This window comes from Equus caballus, chromosome 12, assembly GCF_041296265.1.
Source record: "Equus caballus isolate H_3958 breed thoroughbred chromosome 12, TB-T2T, whole genome shotgun sequence".
In the NCBI taxonomy this organism is placed as follows: Eukaryota; Metazoa; Chordata; class Mammalia; order Perissodactyla; family Equidae; genus Equus; species Equus caballus.
The window spans coordinates 45,247,544-45,260,661 of NC_091695.1; the positions used below are offsets into that span (position 1 = coordinate 45,247,544).

At 62.2% G+C, this 13,118-nt stretch overlaps 1 protein-coding gene across 8 annotated transcripts; it reads right to left on the bottom strand.

Annotated features, from left to right (window-relative positions):
* Positions 1–675: 675 nt before the first annotated feature.
* Positions 676–9,400, bottom strand: MRGPRF (MAS related GPR family member F). 8 transcript variants are annotated; one of them, XM_070228441.1, is made up of 5 exons: positions 8,941–9,090; positions 7,613–7,837; positions 5,764–6,077; positions 5,548–5,649; positions 678–2,543 (listed from the first exon to the last, which is right to left on the bottom strand). In XM_070228441.1, the coding sequence occupies exons 4-5, from the start codon at positions 5,593–5,595 to the stop codon at positions 1,560–1,562; spliced, it is 1,032 nt and encodes a 343-aa protein (XP_070084542.1). In that variant the 5' UTR covers positions 5,596–5,649; positions 5,764–6,077; positions 7,613–7,837; positions 8,941–9,090; the 3' UTR covers positions 678–1,559.
* Positions 9,401–13,118: the final 3,718 nt, after the last annotated feature.

The following is a 13,118-nucleotide window of genomic DNA, read 5'->3' on the forward strand; positions in this document are numbered from 1 at the left end:
CTCTGCCCTGCTCTCTTCTCGGCCCCAGGCAGTGAGCAGGTCCCAGGCTGGACAGCAGGAGCCCAAGGTGGGCCTTTCCAGGGGCTGACTGATGGGAGCGGGGGTGCAGTCAGGTAGCCTCCAGCCCAGCCCTGCTGGAGGCCGTCTCTCTCCAGGCAGGCTCCTTGGAGGCGGGCTCCAGCCAACTGTGGGAAGCAGGGAGGTGCCGGGCGCAGGGAGGCCAGCCCTGCCTCCTGAGAGGTCGGGGGAGAGGGGAGCAGTAAGAGATGATGCAGCTGCCCGCCCCGGGGGGCTCTGTGTGGACACACTGCGCACCTACGTGCAGGGACCATGTTAGCGGCACAGGCCTGGCATGCAGTGAGGTGGGGGGTGGGGGCGGGAACCCAGGTTCCCAGGGGAGCAGGGGCTGCGGTGGGTGAGCAAGGGTGGCACTGGCGTGAGCCGGCACAGAACAATGTGGCTGACCAAAGCTCCCTCTGCCCGAGGAGTGGACACTCTACCAGGAGAGGAAGCACCCCGAGGTGTAGACAGACAGCAGGAGAGAGGCGCAGGAGCTGGGTGCTGAGCAGGGTGACGGGGTGCGGCAGGAAAGGCTCCCTCGGAGTCTCCCATTGCCCCAGGGCGTCCTCATGGTGGGAACAGACCCCGGACAGGACACAGGGCAGAGGCTTCTTCAGTGCAAGATATAAAACGTTTATTGATACACATTTATGGTCTCTCATCAAACTTGCTCCGGCTACGCGGGGCCGCGGGGCTTGCAGGTGGGCTGGGGGGCCAGGGAGAGCCAGTGCCCACTTTCGGGTGGGGGTTGGAGCCTGGAGCCCTGAGGACCGGGTGGACAGCAGCTCGGACACACCGTGCACTCCGGAGGCTGCTGGAGCTGGCGGGCATGGAGTCCGAAAAGAGAGTGACCCACCCCAGCTGGCCGAAGGTCCCTTCCGTCTCCAGCCACTCGCCATGACCAAGACTGTCCCAGGAAAGTCAGCAGAGGATTCATCTGGGGGCCGGGGCGGGACATCATTGGCAGAAAGGCGGAGCCCCAGGGCGGGTCGCCAGTACCCTCTCCCAGAAAGCACCATTCCCTCGGGTCTGCTCGCTCATGTTGCCTTGAGAGGATGCAATGGGAAGAGCAAGTGCCCCAGTGGCGGGGACAAAGCTGCTGGCTGGATGGCGATGGTGCCAGCTGTGTCATTTCCAAGGAGGGCTGACCACAGGGGCAGGAGTCGGACGGGGCTGCGTGACCCCTGCTCTCTGCCTCACCAGCCTGCAGGCCACCACCTGGCCCACTGCCTGGGACAATTTCTGTATAATGGGTCACTGAAGGAGGAGTATGGCTGGGAGAGCCCAGCGGGGCCATGGGCTCTGTTTGCAGGTGGTTGCTCGGTCCCTTGGCCACCCCAGAGCCTCGCCCAGGGAGAAGGAGGCAGGAGTGTGGGAAGCAGACTTTTCTCCTTGCCCTTGGGCACCAAGGCGGCTGCCCAGCTCCTGTCCTGCGGGAAAGGGTCTCTGGAGGCCACAGGCTGCTCCTGGATTCTGCCTCCTCTCCAGGTGCTGGGCTCTCAGGAGGCGTTCCCGGAGGGACACTGCATCTCCATGGTGACCGTGTTGGGCGTGCCACCCCCGGCCTCCGCCAGCTCGGCGCCGTCTCGCAGGGCCCGCTGGAAGACCACCCTTAGAGGCTCCCACAGCCTCTGTGACTTGTCTCTCCCGGCCAGGAAGTAGACGACGGGCTTGGAGCCGCTGTTGATGCAGATGCACAGGTCGGTGACGTACTCGGGGAAGGGGGCCGGGATCTGGAAGACCCAGAAGAGGAACCAGTCGATCCCCAAGTAGATGGAGGACACGAGGAAAATGGAGACCATGGCCAGGATGACGTGGTTGAGCTTGGCGGAGCGCTGGCGCCGCCGGGCCCGGCATTCCACGTGCAGGATGAGCGCCAGGCAGGGCAGCACCATCAGCGGGCAGAACACCAGGAAAAGCAGGATGCCCAGGAAGGCGTCCATGTGCCTGCAGGCCGCCCCAGAGGCCTGGCGGCCCAGGAACACACAGAAGTAGTTGTGGATGCTGGTGACCAGGAGCGAGAGGATCCAGAGCAGGGTGCACACTACAGCCGACAGGCGCTTGGGCCGCCGGCGCCAGTACCAGGCGGGGAAGATGACCGACAGGCAGCGCTCCGAGCTGATGGCCGGCAGGAGGCTCACGCCGGCGAGAAACATGCAGAGCCCCAGGATCCTGGACACGGCGCGGATGTAGTCGGCAAACGCACCCAGGAAGCCGCCTGTGTTCAGGATGGAGAACACGGCCTTGCTAAAGAGATAGCCCACGTCGGCGCTGGCCAAGTGCAGGAAGTAGGTGGAGAAGGGGCTCCTCTTGATGGAGAAGCCGAAGAACCAGAGGACCAGCCCGTTGCCCACCAGGCCGCACAGACACAGGAGCAGGAAGATGTAGTTCATGACAGCCGGTGGGGGCAGCATGGTGATCTGCTCGATGGTCAGGAAGCCGCGGCTGTAGAGTTCTGGGGCCTCGCTCACACCGGGACACATCTGCGTAGGTGCACAGGGAAGACCCCGGTGAGGCCAGCTGGGCCCCACCCCCAAACCCACACCTGCTTCCAGGTGTGTGCTGGGCCTGGTTACAGACCCGTGGAGCCCCTGGCTCTGGAGCAGGACAGCCCTGATTGCACACCGTGATGTCACTCTGTGTCCCAGAGAGTGGAGCTAGCGGCCTGCAGGAGTGAAAATAATCAGGCCCTAATTCGGGCGCCGGCCTGCCCACCTGCCAGAAGGGAAGTGGTCCAAAAATGTCTGTGTCATGCAAGATAAAGAAGAACTGAAGAACCTTTCCAGATGGAAAGAGACGCACGCCCAGGAGACGCAGGGCTGCCATCCTAGCTTTGATGGTGGACCTAACCATTGCTCTAGAGGCTATTATTGGCACAACTGGGGAAATGTGAATATCAACTAGGTGGGGATGGTGGCATTGCGTCAATGTCACATTCTACGAACAGGAAAACGCACTGTGGCCATGTGCAGGAATGTCCTCGTTCTTAGAGAATACAGTCTCTTTGGGACAAAGGGACTTGGTGTCTGCAATTTACTTTTAAATAGTTCTGGGAAAGAAAGTCTAGCTACCAAGAGATCCATAGAGAGAAAGCACATGTGGCAAAAGGATAATATGAATGAATCGGGGAAGCAAGTATGGGGCATGCTGTGCTATTCTCGCAGATTTTCTGTATACTTGTGATTTTTCACACTAAAACATGAAAATATTTATTAAAAACAATAAAATCACTTGTAAGTTACAAAAAAAAAAAAACCCAAACCCAAACAAAACCCAAAAAGTGGACCCTGGCCCCAGCCGGAGCAGGACCCTGTCCCAGAGTGGGATCAAAGAGAGACCCTGGGAACCGGAGGCAGCCTCCTGCTGGGCCAGGGTGACCCGTGGGTTTCTGAATGGTGAGGGAACTGGATCTGGCCTGGGGGGTCCCTGGGGAGGGGAACACAGTTAAGTTAGTGGCTATTTTTCACGCCATAGGAAGCACTTCAGTATTTGAACGACTGGCCTGGCTGTTATGGTGTGTCCTGCTGAATGTCACTCTTGCCTGCCACGTCTGGTTTGGCACCTGTATGCATGAAGGTGGGCCAGGGACAAGACTGGCGGGGGCGTGGGGGGGGCGGGGCGCAAACCAGAGGCACCGGCCCTGAGCAAAGCAGGCACTGGGGGGCCAGTCGGGCCGAGCCGTTGAGCATCCTGACCCCCTTTCCCAGAGAAGCCAGAACTGCAGATGGTAATGTGAACTACCCTGATCTTTAAATGTTCACATTTAAAAAAACACTGCGTGGGCCAAACACAACACCACACAAGCTGGATTCGGTTCTCAGGCTGTCCCTTTTGACCTTGAGTTCCAAGCAGTCAAGGCCGCCCAGAGCACTCACGTCCCTTCCCACACCCTGGCAGACATCAATAATCCATCCCAGCACTCCATCCCTCAGAGCCTGAACCGGGTCCTGGCCCTCCCCCGCCAATGCGAGTATCAGTTCCCACGGGTCACGACTCTCCCAGAAGGTTCTTGAGACAGGACAATTCTGCCACCTTCCAGATGGCCCCAAGCTCGGGCAGAAAGCTGGGGCCTGAAAAGCTAGGCCTGACCCCCACGCTCTTCCCCTAATCAGGGGAGGGACCTACTGGCCTGGCTCGGGTCAAGGGGACTCTGCAAGCAGAGACCGAAGGATGTTGGCACAACTTTGGGGAGACTCTGTGACGTCAGAGCAAGCACTTTAAGCGGGTGAGACACACAGCCATCAACTTCCAACTACATTTATTGGCTTGGCATCTCTGTCTGTCTGTTGACCCCCAGCCTTTCCTGTTGGTGGCTTGACCACTCCAGGCCACAGAGTAGGCTCCTGTCAGCTGGGGAGCCAGACCCAGACACTCCTAAGACGGGAGGGAACTGGGCCGCAGGGCCTGGATCCGACAGATCAGATCGTTCGCTGCCTCTGCAGCCTGGAAAAAAGTCTGCAATCGCCTCCTCAGAGTCAGAGCGGGACGGCTGGGTGAGTCACTGGGCGTGTAGCCGCCATCACCAGCCACATACCGCCTTGTAAAATGCCTGCTCTGGAGCCTGCACCCCCGCCCTGGGTGCTGTCTTTTCTCTGGGGATTCCTGGAGACCCCCACCCCCCAGCCAGTCCCATCTCTGCCTCCTGTGGCTGCCACTCTGCAGTGGTCACCATGGGGAGCAGGAAAGGCCCACAGGCACCATGGGGAAGTGCCGTGGACGGGATTTCAGGGCCCTGAGCAGGAGTGCCTGCTCTGCCCCCACGTTTGGGCTCACCCCAGTGCAGTTAATATGCTGGTGTCAGCCTCAGTTTCCCCAAATGTGGAAGAGGTCGCACTAGGTAAACTCGATGGGTCCTTCCAACTTGAGAGTGTTTTGCGTAGGATTCAGAAGGGAATTCCAGTTTCCAAAGGCCTCAGAGAAGTAGGTGGCCAGTGGGGGCAGGTAGGGAGGGTGGGTCAGCCTGCTGGGCCGTCAGAGTCAGCCACAGCGGCTGGTGCCTGGAGACCGGAGGTGACCTGTGACTGGTGGACTCTGGCCTTGGGCAACACTAGCGGGATGGCCCAGGGCGGGCAACACTCTGGGGAGCAAGTGACATTGGGGCCACCTTGCAGCCTCCCTCTGGGGGACCTCCTGGCAGGGCCTGGCCGTGGGAAGTAGCTGACCGCTCCATCTGGGAGGGAAGAGATGGAGCGAGGCCTCCCAAGGCTGGTAACAGACACCCCCAAGGTCTGCACCGGAGACTTGAGGGTGGCCAGTCCCCCGTGCTTGCTTCAGTGACGAGGACATTGGGGACCTGAGGGACCTGGTAAGCGGTGCCTGGCCACACAGCCCAGAGGGGCTCTGCTGCCCGCCCGTCAGTCCCGAGTGATAGCACGGAGCCTGGGTGACAGAGAGGGTGTCTGCGTGTGTGAGACGCTGGGCTGGGTCTGCCCCCACCCACCACACCCACGGGGCACCCAGTGCCGGGAGCTGCCCAGCAGCACCTGCCTTGTTCCTGTTGCTGGGATGGGGCTCCCAGGAGCAGTTTCCCGCCATCTCCAGGGCTGGTGAGTCCAGACTCCTCACGGCTCTGTGTGCAGCTCACCGGACCTGGCAAAGGCGGAAAGGTCGCATCAGGGCAGCAGTGTTCTCCGTCCCCTCCCAGACCCCTGTCCCCAGGTCCCTGGGGGTGTCACCTTAGAGGAAAGGCTGACAAGCAATCACCTGGCTCCCTCACAGGCGGGTGGTGTGGGAGGCACAGGGACTGTCCTGCAGAGTCCAGGGCAGAGAGCACTGCCCCCTTGGGCCGGGGCTCCTCATGCGCACCCCTGCTGATGCTGGATGCCGACTGCAGCTCACTGGGGAAGAAGCCCCTCCCCTTCCCTGATTCGCTGGGTCTGGGAGATTTCTGGAGCCACAGGGCTTCCAGAGAGAGGCATTTAATGAGCCACACACATTTCCTGGGCTCTTCCTTTGTGCTCGGCCCCAGGGTGAGACAGGGGTTCTGGGCGGTCAGTCCCACAAGGCAGGAAGCCTTCCTGGAAGAGGAGGGCTTTGGCTGGGCCTTGTGTTTGTAACATGCTAAGGTGTCTGGTCTTTCCCCTACAGGAAGGCAGGACAGTCGTCACCAGCATCACTGTCCTCACCAGCTGGGATCTGGGCCCTGTGCCAGCGGCCTACACCCAGCATCCCGGTTTGGACCTCAGTACCAGCTGTGAGTCAGGTTTCATCAAGCCCCTAGGATGGGGGCACCAGGCTCAGGGAGGTGAGGCCCCCCCCCCCACCCCCCCAGCGGCACGGCCATAACCACGGCACACGCTGCAATTTGGGAGGTTGGTGTATCTTCAGGACTAGAGAGCTGGGGAAGAAGGAACTGCTGGAGGGGGTGAGCCAGGAGGCCGCTGGGGTTCCCCGGGCTCCAGGCTGGAGCTCGGGCAACTCAGCCAGGACTGCAGGTCGGGAGGCCAGGGAGGGGGACAGGCCAGAAGGGGTTGCCCCTGCAGGAGACGGGTCCACCCTGGTGGGGCAGAGCTTCCTGGTCTGCCTGCCCCTGGTCCCCTTGAACTGACTCCTGTCCCCCAACCTGGGCTCTGCCCGCCGCAGGCAAGCACCCATGCCTCTCACTGTGAAGGTGGGGAAACTGAGGCTGTGAGTGGAGAAGAGGTCTTGCGGGGCACAGCCAGGCTCCTGGCCCCTCCTGCGCCTGGAGGAGAGCTCAGCACCGCCGGGCTCACCTCCCTCGGAATTCCTTCCTGCCCCGCCCGCCCTCGCCACGCGCGCCCCCTCGATCCCCTCCAGCAGGGCGGGCCCAGGCAGGCGCGCCCGTCATTGGCTGGAATGGGTGGCCGTCCGCGCGGTGGCCCGCCCCCCTGCTTTAACCCTTCGGCCGCGGGCGGGGGAGGGCGCGCAGAAGACTCGGGGCCGACCGGCGGCGTGGCTCCCTGCGCGTCCCCGGCCCATGCCTGCGCCCCTCGGCCCTGCACCTTCCCGGCGATGGCGAGCACGCGTGCGCGCCCCGCAGGCGGGTGACGGCGTGGGGGCCTCGCACCAGTGCCCCAGGGCAGCTTCCTGCGCGGCGGGAGCTCTTGTGCCCGAGAATAAGCGAGAGAGTTCATGATTCGGGTGCTGCGTGCTTGCAGAGAGCCGGGGAGGCTGCGGTCTGCACGTGTAGCCTTCCCCCGCACCCGGCCCCGCTCAATGTTGACTCTGGTTGGGTCTGTGTCCCCCTTGCCACCGACAGGCCTCATGCTTCTCCACCTCTTGGGGCTGGCCCAAGCTTTCTCTGTGGCTGCAGCCCCAGAACTACCCACCTCACCCCATCCTTCCTGGCCCTGGGTCCACCCCACCCACACTGTTCCTGCTCTTCCCAGAGGCCCGTCCAGAGGCACACGACCGCTGGGGCTGGGCCCCAGGCTTGGCCTCCTGGGATGTCCTGCCTCTGGAGGACCTGCCCTTTCACCTCTGCCAGGCTAGATGCCCACCACCCAGGTGCCCCCCAAGGGCAGCCGGCTGGGGCCTGCCCATGATGCTGGTCTGGGGCTGGGGCTGGGCCCGTGGCTGGGCGCGACCTCACCTCTGCTGATTGATTCGATGTGCGGGTGTCCCTGTGTGTCTCTGAGCCCTTGGCCTGGCCTTGTCGACAGGCAATCTGAAAAGCTGCTGCATTCGTGCAGAGAGATCTGGAAGCCAAGTGGACCCCACATGGGCCGTGGAAAGACATGTGTGTGACACGTGTATGGGGTGTGTGAGTGTGTGCACTCCTCAGGTCAGGATCTGGCCTATGACAGAGCCAGCACTCCTGTAAAGCAGACAAAAATGCCGCCAGCTCAGCTCACTCCTGACCCTCCCTTCAAAACACAAGCCTCCCAAATGCCCCCCCACCCCCCCCACCTTGCCCCTGGCCGCCTGTCTGCCTCCTGCTGCCTGGACCTCAGGACGTTGCTCTTCTCCTGTCACCCCCACTCCACCTCGACCCAGCCCCAAACGAATTCGGGGACCTCAAGGCCATTAGGCAAGGCTGTCCTCTGTGAGGCCCACGTGGGAAATGGGAACCGTCAGACTCCGATTCTCAAGCCGCTTTCCCAGCCCCTTGCCTTGCTCTGGCCTGGCCGCCACCGGGGCCTGGCCTGAGAGTGCTGGCCTTGAGGTAGCCTGCAGCTGTCACTCCCCCAGGGCGCCGAGCCTGTGTTTCTCTCTCTAGGCTCCCTGAGAACCCTGCACACAGCTTGGGTCTAAGAGGTTTATCTGGGGCGGGGGCGGGGGGGGGGGGGCGGGGAGCGAGACCTTCCAGAACTCTCAGGAACAATGACAGCACCTGGGAGAAGGTGGGACGCAGCAGCCCAACCTCCTGTGGCTGCCGAGGCTGGTCCCTCCGTGTCCCCCTACCCCGGGGCCGGCCCCACGGCTGCCCGAGCTCAGCGCCGATGGCGGGAGAGGAGAGCAGTGGGAACCATCTCCCCATGCTTGGGATGCTGCCCGCTGGGTGTTCCCTTCCCGCCCTTCCAGAAAGCACGCTTGGACGGCTGGAGAGGGTGGGGGAGGGACAGAGGGGCAGCCCCCACCCCCAGGAGGACAGAGCAGGAGCTGGAAGGGGAGGACTGCTTGGGGGTCAGGCACTGCCAGAATCCCAGGGCCTGCCACCCAGGAGGGGGACTTGCAAAGTCCCCCCGTGTTCCTGGGACTCCCGGAGCCTCGGGAGGGCTGCAGGAGGTCCTCTGGCGAGTGACAGCCTTGCTCTGGGGTCCCAGGACTCCCTGCTTGGGGCGGGGGGGGGCGTTTGATTTCTGGGGGCAGCTGCCAACCCCAGAGGCACCGGCCACATTCTCCTTCCCTACCTGGCCCTCGCCCTGCAACCCCGCGTCCCCGCGCGCCCTCCCCTGGGCTCGGGGCCCGCCGAGCTACCTGCAGCTGTCCGGATCCTCAGAGGCCTCCCCTCCGTAGAGGGCTCCTCCTGTGGCCGCCCACCTCCGGCCTTGACCCAAGGGGCAGCGCGCCAGCGGAGAGCTCTGCCCCGAGCCTCGGACAACGCGAGCTCCAAGTGGAGGAGAGCCCTCGCCTGCCGCCTGCCGCGGGAGGAGATGCCTTTGGAAGCAGAACCCGCCCCAAACCCAATTCCAGGCCCGGCGGGAGGGGGAGGGGAGGGAGGAGGAGGAGGGGCTGAGCCGGGATGAGGCTTCGGGAAGGAATGCCCCGCTCAGGAGCCCCCCCAGAGCCCCGCTGGGAGCTCATCTCTCCGCCTGGTGACGTCACGTTGGCCCGAGCACTGCGGCCCGAGTCCAGCTGTTAATCTCCCTTGCATCCTGCAGCTCCAGCAGGCTGCCCGAGGAGGGAGCGCCTGCCGGCCACTCGCCTGGTGCTTTCCAGCGGCTCCCACTGGCCAGTTCGGGGTGGGCACGCCCGGGGCTGGTGGGGAGCGGGTCCCACCTGGTGGTTGAGACAAACTCAGGCCTGATACAGAGAAGCCAGGGGTGAGGGCTCCACGGAAGGGGGTGCAGGTGCTTTTGAGAGGGACAATTGGCACAGGGACGATGACTCCCCCTGGGGGGCACCCCGCTGTCCCCTCCCACCCTGGAATGTGCCCAGGGCTCCCTGCGGGCTTATGGAACCAGGAATTCCCTTTCCCCAGCCCTAATAGCAATCAGATGGTGCAAGTGGAAAATCACAGTCCTCGCCTGGGCCTCGCGGGGGGGATTTGGTGGGCTGTGGGACCGGGTGTGTGCGCCACTCAAGGGGAGGATGAGTCAGCCCCCCTGCCCCCCTGCCCCGTGAGCCCCTGCAGGGTTCTGGGGCACCGAGCCAAAACCTGGGGGTGTGCAGGAGCTCCGGGAGTGGCCATGAGGATGGGGTGTGTGTGTTTGTGTGTGTGTGTGTGTAGTGGCTTCCCAGGGAGCTACAGGGAAGGGCCCTGCCCTGGCCCAACTTTCTCATGGCCCAGGGAGCCCAAGGGAATTCCCATTGGTGCTTTCCCTGCGGGAGCAAATGGCGCCCAGATTGTGGGTGCCTCTGCGGGCATCTTGGAGAGAACCCATAGAACTCGCCACACCTGCCAGGGAGCTTGGGCCTCCTGCCGTGGAGGAACCCACTGTCCTGCCCAAGTGTGAACCTCAGAGCGCAGAGGCCAGCCGTGCACGGTCCAGTTGGTCTCCTGGGCCTTTGTTTTGGGGGAGGGGGGAGGGGGAGGGCTCTTGGATGCTGAAGCTCAGGGGCCGCGCCCTGAGGCTGAGAGAGAGGCTGGGCAGACAGCGGGGCGGCACGGTGACCTCCCCTCCTCCCCGGGGGCTGGGCCAGCCGGGGCGCAGCTGGGCTGCTTGTTTACGCGAGGAGGCCCGGGGAGGTGGGAGGAAGGCCGAGGCCGGGCGAGCTCCAAGTGTAATTGCATTTGGACACTTAAAAGGAATTGTGCGAAGTGGGCCACGGCTCTGGAGTCTGCTGCCTTATTTGGTCTGGAAATTTGTTTCTTTCGAAACTAATGAGAGGTGCTCGTGCATGGAAAGGGCATCCCATGCCCGGGGTTTGCAGCGTCCCATGGCCACCCAGCGCCCCTGCCCGGGGATCAGGGAGTTGGGGCTGTGGGGGGCAGGCCTGGAGGCCCTGCTCCCGCAGGGACAGTGGAGGGGCCCCTGCTGGCTGGCTGGCGCGTGGCCTCCCGAGGCTGCTTCCAATCTTGGGTGACCCTGTGCCTCGGTTTCCTCACCTGTCAGCTGGGAAGAAATAATGATTCACGGAGGAGCTGTGAGGAAGGGAGTGGATCCCGGGGAGAAAAATCCTTCGTGTGCCTCAAAACGCTGCCCCGGGCTCAGAGTGGGCCTGGCGCCAGCCGTTCATTCATTCGCTACCTCTGTTCATTCATTCGCTCCCTCTCTCCCTCCGCAAGGCTTAGGGCTCAGGCCTGAGGTGACCCGCCCAGTGCTGGCGGGCGTGGAGACAAGGTCCCTGATCCCTCACAGCCTGCCCTCGCCTTCCCACCAGCCGCCACCCCGCCATCAGGTGTCCCCCTCCACACCTCTGGACTCTCTGGTCCCGCACCCAACCCCACACCCCCTCCTGAAGATGCTGGCCGGGACCCTCCTCTGCTGGAGGTTCCTGGGGGCAGGAGGCCACTTCTGGGCAGGGCTGTCTCCTGCTCGGGCCCTTCGGTGGTCCACAGTTGCCCCTCTGCTCCCTGGATGATGGGGGGGCATGGACTGGCCTTCCTGCAGCCCCTCTGAGCCGGCAGGACAGCAGAGCCTCTGACGTGGCCCTCTCACACTGCAGGGGTCCACTGAGCCCCTGCTGGCCACAGGGCCCTGGCTCCAGCCGGAGGAACAGGACACACAAGGTCTCTGCCCTCAGGGAGCAATGTCGAGCCTGAGGGCAGACAAGAATCAGAAGACCCAAAACGTGTGTAAAATTGCACCTGACCACAAGCCGTGCAGGGCCAGGTGGGCCAGGTAGATCAGGACGCCTTCTCTGAGGAGGCGGCTATGGAAACCACGGGGAAAGTCGGGCAGGAGTGACTCAGGAGAGAAGGGGAAAGAAGGCATTCCCAGCAGAGGAAACAGCCTGTGCAAAGGCCCTGAGGCAGAAAGGTGGGCCGCACTGTGAATAAGGGGCTGGAGGAGGCTGAGGGGATGCAGAAGGGGCAGAGGATGAGGCCCCCAAGCCGGACAGCTCTGAATGGTCCCTCCAGGCCCAGGATCTCGCTGTCCTTGTCCTGTTCTCACCTCTCTGACCATTTGTCCATCTGCTCGGGGGAGAGGTGTGATGATGATAACGACAGCGACTATGGCTACCACTCAGTGTGTCTTGTGACGCAGGGCCTGCACAGACGGAGTCAGTTAATCCTCACAACCTCCCCATTTTACAGTCATCCAACACAGTCGCTGAGCGCCCACTGTGTGCCAGGCACTGTTCTGGGCCCTGGGAATCCGCTGGTGAACGAAGCAGATAAAGGTCCCTGCCGGCAGGGTGCCCAGATCCTGGAAATGAGGAAACTGAGGTCCAAGGAGTACCTCTGTGTATCTGCTGGACCCCCCCCCCCCCACCCCAACCTCAGGAGCTGAGCTGGGGACTGGGACTCCTTTGTGCCTACATCCCGGTACTGGGCGTGGAGGTGTCGAGATGCGAGGAGAGCTCCGGAAACCAGGATCTTGCCCCGGTTCTACCTCTGACAAACAGAGGGAAATTGAGCCTCAGTTCCCCCAGCTGTACCACGGAGTGGGGGTGGAGGCGGTGGCATTGGATGTCACCTCTGCTCCATGCCCCGTCGTCACCTTCCACGCCAGCTCTGGTGGAGCGGTTCTCTTCTCAGCAGGTCTACTGAGATATAGCTCACCTGCCGAACAATTCACCCCTTCGTAAAGTGTACCGTGAAACGGTTTCCATACATTCACGGAGTGGTGCAACCATTACCACAATCTAACTGTAGAGCGTTTTTGTCACACCAAGAAGAAACCCCGTACTCGTTAGCAGTCACTCCCCATTCCCTCCACCCCCAGCCCCTGGGGACCACTACTCTATTTTCTGTCTCTGTGGATTTGCCTATTCTGGAGCTTTCGTAGAAATGGAATCACATACTTTGTAGTCTGGTGACTGGCTTTTTCGCTCAGCATCATGAATTCAGGATTCATCCGTGGTGTGGCATATGTTACTGCTTCATTCCTTTTTGTGGTGCTAAGCTGGCTCTTTAGGGCCGTGTGGTCCCAGGTCCCTCTCGCTTCTGCTCGGTTAAGATCCTCCAAGTGACAAGGCAAATGTGTGCATGGTCTGGGTCTCCTGGGCTAACTCCTGAGGCCCTTGGGTTTCAACTCTAAGGTGTAGCTGGCTTACCTGATGGGGAAGGGTGAGTGGGAGCCTCTTCTCTTTCCTTCCCTTCTTCTAGCCAGGCTGGGCCACCCATGATGGAAGGTGCATCTTGGGAATCTCCCAGAAGCCTACATTCTCCTTTGTGCTGCGTGTGGGAAACTATTCATTTGTTCATTTATCCATGCATGCATGCATCCGTCCACCAATCATCTACCACTATCCATTATCCATCCATCCATCCATCTCCCACTTTCCATCCTTCATCATCCATCCATCATCCATCCATCTCTGGATCC

Bases quoted from the DNA above. Each gene is read 5' to 3' on its own strand.
- MRGPRF (XM_005598186.4), bottom strand. From the start codon at position 5,595: ATGGCGGGAAACTGCTCCTGGGAGCCCCATCCCAGCAACAGGAACAAG. The intron at 2,544-5,547 runs GCAGGTGCTGCT...GCACCTACGCAG, and splicing joins ATCCCAGCAACAGGAACAAG to ATGTGTCCCGGTGTGAGCGA.